General features: G+C 64.6%; 4 protein-coding genes across 4 annotated transcripts in view; 2 read left to right on the top strand and 2 right to left on the bottom strand.

Annotated features, from left to right (window-relative positions):
* Positions 1–1703, bottom strand: part of EMIHUDRAFT_457776 (hypothetical protein) — a 4879-nt gene extending 3176 nt beyond the window's left edge. Inside the window, exons 1-4 of the mRNA XM_005776752.1 lie at positions 1146–1703; positions 1023–1073; positions 883–930; positions 470–685 (exon numbers count right to left, since the gene is read on the bottom strand). Of these exons, the coding sequence (XP_005776809.1) occupies positions 470–685; positions 883–930; positions 1023–1073; positions 1146–1673 (843 nt within the window). The 5' untranslated portion in view covers positions 1674–1703. The remainder of the gene's footprint in view (positions 1–469; positions 686–882; positions 931–1022; positions 1074–1145) is intronic.
* Positions 1704–4591: 2888 nt separating this feature from the next.
* On the top strand, positions 4592–5571 carry EMIHUDRAFT_424451 (hypothetical protein). Its single transcript, XM_005776753.1, has 2 exons — positions 4592–4889; positions 4955–5571. The coding sequence occupies exons 1-2, from the start codon at positions 4602–4604 to the stop codon at positions 5213–5215; spliced, it is 549 nt and encodes a 182-aa protein (XP_005776810.1). The 5' UTR covers positions 4592–4601; the 3' UTR covers positions 5216–5571.
* Positions 5545–6810, bottom strand: EMIHUDRAFT_443893 (hypothetical protein). Its single transcript, XM_005776754.1, has 4 exons — positions 6654–6810; positions 6203–6356; positions 5968–6068; positions 5545–5897 (listed from the first exon to the last, which is right to left on the bottom strand). Exons 1-4 carry the CDS (start codon positions 6768–6770, stop codon positions 5808–5810), a joined length of 462 nt encoding a protein of 153 aa, XP_005776811.1. The 5' UTR covers positions 6771–6810; the 3' UTR covers positions 5545–5807.
* Positions 6811–10910: 4100 nt separating this feature from the next.
* On the top strand, positions 10911–11701 carry EMIHUDRAFT_115964 (hypothetical protein; the record flags this gene model as incomplete). The annotated part of the gene is made up of 2 exons (XM_005776755.1): positions 10911–11032; positions 11089–11701. Coding segments are annotated over 2 exons (735 nt in total), but the record flags the coding sequence as incomplete, so codon positions are not given.
* Positions 11702–12763: the final 1062 nt, after the last annotated feature.

Here is a 12763-nt window from a genome sequence, read left to right on the forward strand (position 1 = left end):
ACGGTGTGTCGCGTGCAGACGCGCCTCCGGTGCCGAGCAGCCGCGCCGCAGCCGCCGTCCGCTCAGCGACTGCCTGCTGCGCGCTGCTCGGGCCGGCCGGCCGGCCGGCGCTGCTGCTGCTCGCGGCAGCGGCCGGCGCGGCGGTCGGCGCGCACGAGGCGGCAGCGCACGTGGCGGACGCCGGGGCGTCCGCCACCGCAGCAGCGATCGCCTTGGCGGCGGCCGCGGGGGACGCGGCGGCCAAAGCGCTGCAGCCGCAGCCGCTGGGCGCTGCGCAGGCCATCGCAGAGCTCCTCGCCATGGCCGCGGCTGCGGCGGCGTGCAGCGGCTCCGCGGGCATCACGGGCATCGCGGGCATCGAGGGCATCGCGGGCGCCGCCGCCGCCGCCTTGGACGATGACGCCCCGCCGGCCGAGCTCGACTGCTGCGGAGCGAGAGCCGCCTTTGAGGCCCCGGCCGTGGCAGCAACCGGCGGGGCGGCGGCTGCCTGGTGCTGGCCTGCCTGGTGCTGGCCTGCCTGTTGCTCGATGGACTGGCGGATGCGATCCAGCTCCGTCAGCGCATCGCGCACGCCCGTCCCCGCCGGCGCGCCCCGCTCCTTGGCGCTGTCGCCCAGGAAGGGAGGAGGGAGCGGCGGCAGCGGTGCCCACTCCTCGGCTGCCGCCGGAACGCCAGCCTCGTGCTCCTGCGGGGCGCGGGGCTCACAGCTCAGAGACGGGAGGGGAGGGGAGGGCGCCGTGTTGCGAGTGGCACGAGCGGCGCGAGAGGGCCGCTTCCGCCCCGCCCCTTTCCGGGCCCTCCTCCTCTGTCTCCTCTGTCTCCTCCTCCCCCGGTCCCGGTGCGCGGTGCCCTCTCCCCTCCCCTCCTCCCGGCGCCGGCCGCCTGCGCGAGCAGCTCCAGCGCGGCGTTGCTCAGCTCCGAAAGGACGGCCTGCGCGAGACGGGACGGAGGTCGGAGGCGGTCGGAGGAGCGGCTCGGGGGGCGGGCGTGGGCGGGCGGGTGTGTCCGGCAAGGCAGGCGGCCTGCTGCATCTCTCCGCGCGAAGAGTCGATCGAGTCGCAGCCGGACACGGCCTGCGGAGGGCAGGGGAGGGTGGGCGTCGGGTGGGGGAGAGGCACCGGGGCGCGCGCCGGCGCGGGCGGCGCCTCTCCGAGCGCCGACCGCATCGGCGGCGAGAGCGGCGCGAGCCCGAGCGACGATGCGGCGGTCATGGCAGTGCCGTCCCAGCCGAGCGCTGCTCCGAGCTGGGAGGAGATCTGGTGCCATTCCGAGGAGGAGGTGCCGGCCCCGGCGGACATGGCGGGCGAGGGTGGCTGCGGCGGCAGCGGCGCCTTGCCTCGTAAGCTCGTCGCGTCCGATGCGGCGCCGCCGCCCGCCGCCGCCGCCGCCGTCGCTGTCGCGGAAGCGGCCGGCGTGGCGGCGGGTGTGGCGGCGGCGGCAGGCGTATCGCCGCCGCCTTGCGCCTGGAGCAGCTGCTCGTGCGCCTCGGCCGCGTCCAAGCGAACACCCATCTCGTCCGCCAGCGCAGCCTCAAAGCTGCATGAGCCCTCGGCTTTCGACGCACCCGCGCCGGTGCCGGCCGGTGCCGGCGGCGGCGGCGGCTCGAGCAATCTGCTCGGCGGCCGCGGCGGCTGCGGCGCGGGCCGCTGGGCAGCAGAGCTCCCACCGAGCATCCGCTCGATGGCGGGCGGCAGAGGGGCCGCCATGGCGGCGCACACTTGTGGAGACCTTCGGCAGGGGAGCTCTCAGGGCGCAGAAAAGACGCGTTACCCTCCTCCACCTTGGTCGACGCCGGCAGGTTGAGCGTGCCCCTCGCCTCTCCCTGCTGCCACGGCAGGTGAGAGCGAATGGCGCGGTTCACGCCTCGCACAACACTGGGCACGGGACTGGCGCGCACTGGCACTAACACAGGTACACCAGAAATTGATTTGCCAACAATATACCTATAACGAAGAAAAGAATTTTCCAACCCCGCCTACACCAGGCACGGGAACGTCCCTTAGGCTCCTCCCCTATCCCTCGCTTGCGTTGTTGTTTCCCTTCTTTTTTTTACTAGGCACGGGAACGTCCCTTTGAACGGCGCTTCATTTCACGTAAACGCAACCCCGGCCCGAAATCGCACAGTGTCAGAGAGAGAGATTTTTAGCAATACCATTATGTGATGTTACAGGTGGGGTAAGAGGGAGATGTGCGCGAGCTGCGGGACCGCCGGGACGGCGGGCGGGTGATTGCGACTCACCGCCACTTTTGGTGACTTTTGGGACGCGCGTCGATCGGCCGAGATTCGGCATGCAGGCGAGGGTGTCGCGGCCATGATCGTGGCTGCTGACGCCGGCCGAATACGGACCGCCGCGAGGACTTCAAGGCGGCGGCAGAGCGGGAGCTAGAGCGGGAGAGGAAGGCCAAGGTGGCGAAGGTCGCCTCAATACCAAACAACTCTAACACTCACACGTTTTGTTTTGCAGTGTCAGTGATGACAGTGACATGCAACACGGGGTCCCAGGGAAGGCGAGCAAAAACCTTATCGCGCGCGCTAGACGCCGACTTCACCACTTGAATGGCGTTCGCCTCGGCCGGCCTGCCGCCGCCGGCGCTCAACGCTGCCGCTGCCGAGGGCGCGGCGCGCGGCCGCGACGGCGCGCAAGCGGCCAACGATGGTCAGACGATCGGCGCCAAGCGCCGCCTCAACAGCGAGCTCGAGAGCGCGCGCATGGACGTCGACGACGCCAAACAAGGAGATGACACCAGAGTCGTGGACGCCGCGCAGATGGCCGCTGCGGCGGCCGCCGGCACCGACCGCGGCGCGAAGCGCCTGCGTCGCGCTCGCGGCGCGCGACGGCAAGCACATCCCGGACATCCAGAACACGACGGCGCTCGTCTCCGAGATTCGACAGCTTCTGAGGAAGACGCCAGGCTGCGAGGCGCAGCCGGCGAGCGCGATCAGCGTGCCCATCATCGGCACGTCGCGGGCCGTCTGCGTCGCCTTCAGCGGCGAGAGCGAGGCACGAGCCTTCCTCGAGCACTACGCCGGCGGTGGCGCCATACAGCTTCCAGCTCCGGACGACATTACAATCCACTTCGTCGCTCTTGACGCCTCCGAGTGGGGCAGGCAGGCGGAGGCGCGCGAGCTCCAGCCTCCAGGCGACGACGGGGTCCGACGGCCTCATCGCCATCCGCACCCGCGGCGCCATCAACACGGCCGCCCAGATCGAGCACTTTACCCCTCTGCTCCAGAAGCACTTCGGCAACGTCGTCTCCATCCAAGAGGAATCTGCCACTCTCCGTGCACATGAGAGTCCTCCCCTCCGCCCCCAAACCAGAGGCAGCGGCGTATAATCGCCCATGCAATTATCTCAGGAATATAGTGTGAAGTCAAGGTGCCTAGCGCCCTCACATGGTCACAAAGACGAGGCAGGCTGGGCAGGGCTCGGCGGCACACGGCGGATGCTGTGCGTCACTGGGCCACAAATTTGGTTTCGGCGGCACCCTCGACCAAACCTTGCTCAAGGTTCTTGGGTGCAAAGAGCGCGGCCACAAGTCACAGGGCCCGCTCGTCCATGCGACCGGCAAAGGCTGGGTCAAAGAGCACAAGGGACAGTACTACGACGCGCTCCATGTCAAGAACGGAATCGTCAAAATTTGTCTCGTCGAAAGCCAGGGCGGCATTGCGCCGCCGACCAAGACGCAAGAGAATCATCTTCAACTTCGCCAAAGAGGTCGGCAGCCCGAGCGAGCGCCGTCGACCGCACCGACTACGGCACAGCCTCGGCAGCGCCCGGGGCTTTGTCCAGCACCACTCGCAACAACAACAACCTCTCTCTCTCTCTCGCAACAGCTCTCGCGCGCCGCCGTCTGTGGCGACGCGCAAAACATCAACAACGCTGCTCGCAACATGCGTGTCGCGCACTCATTCATGACCGGTCTCAATGTCCCACCCCCCTGCGCGCGGGCCTTCTAGGCCCGCGGGTTGGCCTGCACACGCTTTTCCGGCAAACAAAAAGGAAAACAGAGGGTCCCCAGCACTTTGCGTTTCCGGAAATTTCCAGGGAAAACAGAGGGTGTTTGGTGCTCCATTCTGGAGAAACTCGCGAGTTTCCCTGAGTCTGAGAGCTGGTCTGGGGCGAAATCTGAGGCAAAATTGAGGAAATCGGCACGATACCCAGGCGGTCGCAGGGTATTTTCCAGGTATACCCGGGTTTTTCCAGGTATACCCGCAAAATACCCGGTATTTTGCCGGTTTGGCTGATTTTGGGCCCAAACCAGCCTCAGACTCGGCTCAGAGCCCGGAAATTTTGATGGTTTCCCCGGGAAAATAGAGAGGAAAAGAGAGGGTGCTGTAGAGAAAAAAGGAAAGGAAAAGAGACGGGGTGCGAGAGGAAAAGCTTGTTTGTTCAGCCTAACCCGCGGGTTTTAGGTATGTCGCGGGTAGTCTCACCCCATCCCCAGGGCCTCCAGGGCTCGCACCTCAACCTCTCACAGACCAGCGCATAGCGCCATAGGACGTATTTTCTTGTCAATAACAAGGCTGTGAATGCCCCGGAACAAGAAAGAAAGAAACATGCCTGAAATCAACCCCAAACACTCGGCACGGCTCGCAGGAGATGGGCAACAAGAAGCCGGAGAAGAAGGACGCTGCGGAGAAGGCGGCTGAGCTCGCGGCCAAGGCTCAAAAGTACCTGGTCAAGGCCATCCAGGACGACAGCGTCAAGGCGATAGAGTCGGCTCTCAAGAAGGGCGCCGACCTGCTGTCCGCCGATGAGTACGGAAACACGCCGCTCCACGTCGCGGCCATGTACGGCTCCTGCCACGCCATTGGCTATCTGCACGCGCACGGTGCCGACCTCTCCGCCCGAAACTTTGCCGGCTGCAACCTCGTGCCTCCAAAGGAGGTCAGTGAGTTAGGTGGCGAGTTAGTCGATCAGTCAAGCCAACTCATGCCTGCACTCGCACGCAGGGCCGGACGCCGCTCGAGTCGGCGCAGAAAGTTGGCGAGCCGCGCGCCATCGAGATGCTCACCGCCCTGGCTGAGGGCCGGCCCTTTGACGTCGATGCGGCCGAGGACTCTGATGACGAGTTGCCGGGGGAGGAGGAGGCGGCCGCGTCTCCCGCAGCAGCAGCCACAGGGCAGGAGCAGGACTCTCCGGACGCCACAGCGTCGCAGCCACCGCAGGCGGCGATGGAGGCGCTGAGCGTCGTGGCGCCTGGCGCCGCGTAGGGTGATAGGCCTCACTGATCTCCCAGCGGACGTGGAGTCGCCGGCCAACCTCGGCCGCGAGCCAGGCGGCGCTTGCGGTCGACCTGATGCGGCGGTTGGTGATTGGTTCTGCTCCTGGGCGATGAGATGCATTGCATCCCTGCACCGGCCCGCTCGACGACGCGAGAGTGCGGGAGAGCTCAGAGTGCGCGCGCGTGTGTGGCGCGGCCCACCGGCACCGCTGCGGCAGCGCGCGGCCCCCCACCGTCCACGTACCCCCCGCGTCGGTCGGGTCGGGTCCCGTGGAGCGCGGTCGGCGTCGTGCGCACTGTGGCACGCGGCTGCGTGCCGTTTAACTCTCTCTGGGGATCTCGCTCACACGTTCTATCAGATCTCACGAGACAAAAAAAACGTCACCGGGGACGGCAAACCGATGACGCAGCTGGCCCGCGCGCTACTTGCTACAGGGGAGGCGGATCCGATTGAAGTGCGCGGCTAACACGCATTGGGCTCTGTGTCGCCGGGTGCTGTGTCGCCGCGCACGTCGCGGTCATTCGCCTGTCCCATTCGCGAGGTCGCACAGCCTCACGCCCACGGCCGGCGCGCCGATCTCTTACCGGCCCGACTGGTAGTACTCCTTGTTGGAGCCCACGTTGCCAACCTTCTTGCGGATGTAGTCGTCGAGGAAGAAGGTGCCCTTCGCCTATGGGACGTGTGTCGGACGCGTCAAACGGACGCCCCAAACATGGTCCACAGGAAGTTGTGCCCTGCGCCTTCATCTTCTTGGTCTTGGCCGCCTCGGCCTTCATGTTGAGCTTCTGGTTGGCAGCCATCTCCGCGCGCTCCGCCGCAAGGTACTTTGGGTTGATGTTGCCTGTGGCCGGCGCGGGGCGGCGTCAGCGGCGAGTGCAGCGTAGGGGAACGGCTCGTTTGGCGAACGCGGCCCTTGCGGCGCCAGCTGCGGCGGCGAGGAGAGAGGGGAGGGGCGGGGCGGGGGCATCGGCGCGCCGTTGGGCAGGAAGATTGGCATGCCGTACTTGGACTTGCCCTCCGTCTTTTGGAACCTCTGCAGGAAGGAGCCAAAGCCACTGGCCTGCTTCTGGATGTTCTTGGTCGAGGGGTAGTTGGAGCCTGGCGAGAGCGGCTTGGCCTTCTGGGTGACCTGCGGCCGGGGAGAGGTGCGCCTCTGAGCCGAGCCACCCCCGCCGCCGGCCTCTCTTTGGGTGGTGCGCGCGCAGCCAGCAGCCAAACGGACGGCGAGGGCAGCGGCGGCGGCGGCGGCGGCGGTTTATGTTTGGTGGGCCAAGGCGACGGTGCTGGCCGCGGGCCCGGCAGGTGCGGTGGCGGAAGCAGCGGCGAGGGCGGACGGCGGCGTGTCGGAGGACGGGCGATGGCTGCGGAGCGGCCCACAGCTAGGATGCACAGAGAGCGCGCGCAGGGCGCGGCTGCGTCAGCGCGCCTTGGGCCGCTGCTGCATGGTGACGGCGGACTGCGCACCGCCGACGGGCACCGCGCTGGGCGGCACGAAGGCCGACGCGGCCGCGAGGCAGGTGGCGAGGAGCAGCGAGCGCATCATCGAGCGGCCGAGGTTATTCTGAGAGCGACAGAGAGAGGGGATGAAGCTTTGAGAAGAAGAAATTTCCGCTGCCGCGCTTCTGCGTGTTTGTGCCTGTGCGTGTGCGCTTCCGTCTCTACTCAACTACCAACGGCAACGGCCTGTGTGTGTGTGTGTGTGTGTGTGTGTGTGTGTGTGTGTGTGTGTGTGTGTCTGTGTGTGTGTGTGTGTGTGTGTGTGTGTGTGTGTGTGTGTGTGTGTGTCTGTGTGTGTGTGTGTGTGATTTGTGTGTGTGTGTGTGTGTGAAGTGGTCTTTTTGCTCGCCTTCCCTGGGACCCCGTGTTGCGTGACTGTCTCTGTGCGATTTCGGGCCCGGGGTTGTGCGCTATGTATGTGAAGTGTGGTCCAGAAACGCGTTCACCGTTACGCAAAAGCATGCGCGACTTGCACTCTTTCGTGCCACTCGCTCGCCGGTGCGCGGGGCATGGCCCCCCGCGCGGCTCGCGCTCACTCGGCGTGCCTCCGCCTCGCGGCTGGCTGAGCACGCCATGGGTCCGCCTGGTGCGGCGCTGCTCGCTCGCTGCGCTGCACAAAGCTGCGAGAAGCAGGGTGGCCTCCTGAGCTTGAGCATGGCGCAGCGTGCCGCTGCTGGTGCTCGAGGGCGGCCGTGCAGTGGCGTGAGGGCCTGATTGGTGGTTACCCCCTGCTGCATCAGCGTGCGCAGCATGCTCCCTCACCTGGTGCTGAGACATGCTGGTGGGCGACTGGCGCCAGCTTCTCAGTGCTGTCCTTGGCGTTGTGCAGCATGTCGCAATACTCCTGCTGCGCTGACCGGCGCGCGGGGCGCGTCGTGCCGCGAGTGGAGCGAGAGGCTCGCGGCGCGCGGCTGTCGGTCAACCCTGCGGCGCATGCGCGCCGCCAAGGCTGCTCGACAGGCGACTGGCATTGTGGCGACGCGGTCGCCGTTACTCCAACTTTGCTTTGCCGATCAAAAGCGCCCGTCCTTTGCTTTTTCGCCGCCGAAATTCAGCCCGCTGTTTTTTCTTTATAGGCGTCTGCAACTTCCAAGCTGCGTATTCTTCTTGTATTATCGTCGAGTAGTGCAGGTACTCCGTGGGGGCAGTGTGTATTCTTGTAACATGTGCGTATTCTCGTATCACTGGCTCCGAGTAGAAAAAGAAAGAAAAGATGCTACGTTTACTAGCTCCGAGTAGAGGGGGCGTTCCGCCGCTAGGGGACACCCAAAGCGCAGAACTAACCCTCGGAGACCCGTGTTTACTTTAAGGCCCTTGCCCTGCGAATGCGCGCCCCCCCCTAGCTAGGGGTCAGGGCTCTCTAGCCCGTAGCCCGATGCCGATCATCCGGCCCGCTGGATGCGCTTCTCAGCTCACCGGCCCTGGATGTGAGGTTGCCGACTGCACTCCAAGTGCTCCAAGGTCCACACGCTGACTGAACAGAATGTTCAACCCGAACTCTGTCGGAGCCCTCGCTCGGACGGGGGCTGTAAGACCTTCCCTGGGTCTGTCTCTCACACCCTCACTGTCGTCGTATGCGAGGTTCTTGTGCTCTTATCACCCTACTGTGAAAAGGATTCGTGTGAAGGATAGCACAGGCGCCCGAGTTCAGACGCCCCCCTAGGACCGATGCTGAAGGCGTCGGGAATGTACCGTAGCTCGCGACACGCCTGTGTGCGGGCAAGGCCGAAGGCGGCGCGAGGAGGGAGTAGTTGACGACATTTGAGAACGCCCTTGACGGACGGAGGCGAGGCGCAGCACAGGTCAGCGTGCGAGCGACGCCGCGGGTCCCGGCGGTAACGCGCGCGATGTGCGGCTCGCAATGATCCTCTGATTGTAGCTCTAGGACGAAAGAAAGCAAGACCGAAGAGGAAAACGTCGGGCGCCCGAACGAAGACGGTAGACGCTAGGGTAGACAGACGGGCGCCCCCTGAAGAGACGAGTGAGAACGGAGAGAGTGTGAAGGGAGGGACATGATGTGGTTCGGACGCACAGAGCCCGCGAGATGCGGGCGCAGGGGCGCAGGCAAGCCGGAGACGGCGCGCGCGAGCGAGAAAGCTGGCTGTCTGTTGTTGCGCTGGTCGTTCGTTCGTTCGTTGAGTGAGTGAGAAATGAGTGTTGGCCTCTTGGCCTCCGGCGACCGCCGCTGCCGCCGTGGCTCCACACACATTCCAAAAAAGTTAAATATTTTTGTTAGAGAGAGTTGTTCGCCGATCGCGCCGCTGGCAGAGCCCGGTCGTTAGTCCGAGATCCATTCGTCTCGTAGGACCTGTTTCGGTCGGTGTGCAGAACTTGGTTGCTCGCGCCGCTTTGGGTCCTCTGTACGGGTACGCCAGTGCAGGGGGGGGGGGGGGGGGCTCTATCGGAGGGTGGGGGTGGCGACCCCTCCCGACGGGAGGGCTTCTCCGCCGGCCGATGCGGTTGCTCGATGCTCGCCAGGAAGTACCCGGAAGGGTCTTCTATGCACAGCGTGGGGAGTGGTGCTGGCGGATCGCCGCCGGCGTCGGGATCTCGCGATCAAAGGAGCATGGCACGGGTCGGCAGCAGTGTGCTTCCATGAGCTACAACAGTGGGGGTACGTAACTCTAGTGAGGCGGCGTTTCTCTCTGTCGACGCGCGCTGAGCATGTGCCACCACTCTGCCTAGGTCTTGATCGCCGGGAGGACTTCATGTTTATGGGATCGTACGACCGCAGTGGTACAGAGTATGCTCCGGTCTCTGGTTCCCAGTACTTTCGGGACGGCAACACTGTCGGTGGCTGTCCACCACGAGCGGGCTACTTGTTCGTGTATGAGGTCGCCAGCCATAGATGCCACGACGTCACCTTAGGTTTGGCTCATCGCCGGCGGCCCCGCCCTGCTGACAACTCGAACGACGACTGCTGGTACCACCTGCTCCTCTTCCTTCCTCGCCAGCCAGAGATCATTAGGATTTCGCCCCGGCCGGTGGCTAGCTCGCAGCCGAACGCTCCAGGCAAGGGAGCGGAGTGGGGGCTGGCGGGGCTGTGGTCATCTCTGTCGCAAGGTTTTCATCAGCTTCGGTCGACACTCTCCAGGCGTGTTGCCCCCGAGGCAGAGAAGGGGCAGGAGGGGCAGAAAAGGAGCCAAGTCCAAGGGCCGCCACGCGCCAGGAGCGCTCTTGATGACCGTCGCAGGCAGCCTCCGACCAGTCCGCCTCCGTCAACGCCGCGGCGACGTTTATCGGAGGTTCCATCCACGCGTCGATCGCTGACCGGGTCTACAGACTTAAGCGACTACGCGTGCTTTGAAAATACCAAGGTCGGTTCCGGAAACATCGGACACGGAAACGTAAGAGACATCGACGATTGTGCCGAACGATGTGGAAGCGGCACCTGCGGCGGCACCTGCAGCGGCACCTGCGTGGCATTTCTGTTCAGACAGCGACGGCATCCCTGACGCGGAGGAGGACCCGACCGCCGACTCCGACAGCGACGGCCTCCCCGAAAGCACGGACCCCGACGCCGATGGAGATGGCGCGCCAGGCGCTGCCACACACATGAGGCACACCCAGCGCAACACATCTTTCTCGCGCCTGCGCCGTCTGTCTCCCTGCCTGCGCCCCTGCGCCCGCGAATCTCGGGCTCTGTGCTGCGCCTCGCCTCCGTCAAGGGCGATCTCAAATGTCGTCAACTACTCCCTCCTCGTGCCGCCTTCGGCCTTGCCCGCACAGGCGTCGCGAGCTACGGTACATCCCCGACGCCTTCAGCATCGGTCCTAGGTAGGGGGGGCTCGAGGGGGCGCGTCTGAATTCGGGCGCCTGTGCTATCCTTCACACACACACACACACACACACACACACACACACACACACACACACACACACACACACACACACACACACACACACACACACACACACACACACACACACACACACACACACACACACACACACACACACACACCAGACACCAGACACAGGCACACACACACACAGGCACACACACACACAGGCACACACACACACACACACACACACACACACAGGCCGTTGCCGTTGGTAGTTGAGTAGAGACGGAAGCGCACACGCACAGGCACAAACACGCAGAAGCGCGGCAGCGGAAATTTCTTCTTCTCAAAGCTTCATCCCCTCTCTCTGTCGCTCTCAGAATAACCTCGGCCGCTCGATGATGCGCTCGCTGCTCCTCGCCACCTGCCTCGCGGCCGCGTCGGCCTTCGTGCCGCCCAGCGCGGTGCCCGTCGGCGGTGCGCAGTCCGCCGTCCCCACCAGCATGCGCATGCGCACAAGGTACTCCCGGCCGTCGTGACTGTCTCCACCCCGCACCTCCATATTGCCTGCTGCAGGTGTTTTCCAATTCCATCAAAAGCTCTTCGGATTTTTTACTTCCCTCAGATCGTCCCATCTACACTCACGTGCCCGCCGTTCTCCATGGCGCGCGTAGCTATGACAGGGACCGCGGCCGCGGACCCGGCGGCGGACGGGGCTGGCGCGCAAGCGCCGGCCACCGTCGTGCCGCCGGGGATGCGCAGCGGACGCTGGAATAGCTCCAATCGCGCGCAACTGGAGGACGCGGTGATGGTCGCAAGGCTCGCAGGTGCGTCGCAGGTCAGGCTGGTATTGCCTGGCTACGCGACCATCGAGATCGACCTGAGGCACGAGAAGGCCGCGGGCGACCGCGAGTCGGTGCAGGCGGCGGAGCGCTCGTACGTCGAGCGCACCGCGCTGAAGAAGAAGGATCCCACCAAGGAGCAGCTCGCGGCTCGAGCCGCGGCACGCAAGGCCAAGAAGGCCCGGCAGAAGGCGCGCCGGGCGACGGAGGCTGGCGAGCGCGCCGCGAGCGAGGCCGAGCGCGCGGAGGCCCCGCGGGCGCAGCTGCGCGAGAACATCCAGTACGTGATGGCCGGGCTGCGGACTGCAGCTGCGCAGACGCGCAGCCAGGCCGGGTCCAAAATAGAGGTAGAGGCTAGAGTATGTGTAGTAGAGTCCTGCTGGTCTCCTATTGATAGTGTCATAAGTGTGGCTGGTGTGTGTCAGAGCCTGACAGCACCCCGACAGCACCACCTGACAGCACCTGACAGCAACAGCCCAACGTCTGACAGCAGCAGCAGCCTGACAGCTCTGACTGTCTGACAGCTCCGACAGCGTCTGACAGCAACACCCGACAGCTCCGACAGCACCTGACAGCTACAGAACCCCTCGCCTGTCAGACACGCACCCGACAGCACCCAACAGCACTGAAAGCACCTGACAGCTGGTCTGACAGAGGCACCTGACAGTGCCTGACAGCTGCCCCGACAGACCGACATATCACCTGACAGCACCTGACAGCCTGACAGCCAGGGCTCAGCTCAGATCGCATCGCTCCGTCATCGGGCACCGATCCATGCGCATCGCCGACCACTACCTCACGGCGCGCAACTCGCAAGGGATCATCGCACGGAGAATAGCACAGAAATAGAGAGTACGCACAGAGTGTGAGATTCACATAAAGGCTATAGCTAGCCAAAAAAGCTTTAAGCTTTAAAGCCGCGTACAGTCGAGTACAAAAGGGAGAGAGACACGCCCCGCGTTTGCGGCCCCGCGACGAATCGCACACAGCAAGGCCCGTGCGCGTGCCTCGCCACCCTCCCGGACTACCCGCGCCAGTCGCCTGGCCTCTCTCGCCTCTTCCCGCAGTGCTCGATCTTTACCGGTATGGGAGTTTTTGGCTAATCAAACCCAAGGCCTGCACTAATCAAAAAGTGGTACGGGATACCAGTTGCCTCACGGAAATCAAAGCGAGTCGGAGTGCCTTCTTGGTGGCAAAATCGGCAAAATCGGCAAAATACCGGGTATTTTGCGGGTATGCCTGGAAAAACCCGGGTATACCCGGGTAATACCCGCACACTTTTGCATGTGGTTTCGCCCCCGGGACAACACCGACAGCCGCTACAACTAAAATGAAACCCCCGCATACCACTTTCGCGTACCACTATACCATACCACTCCAAAACTAATCAAAATATCGCCAAATACCGG

Source organism: Emiliania huxleyi (genome assembly GCF_000372725.1).
Source record: "Emiliania huxleyi CCMP1516 unplaced genomic scaffold EMIHUscaffold_273, whole genome shotgun sequence".
Lineage (NCBI taxonomy): Eukaryota > Haptophyta > Isochrysidales > Noelaerhabdaceae > Emiliania > Emiliania huxleyi.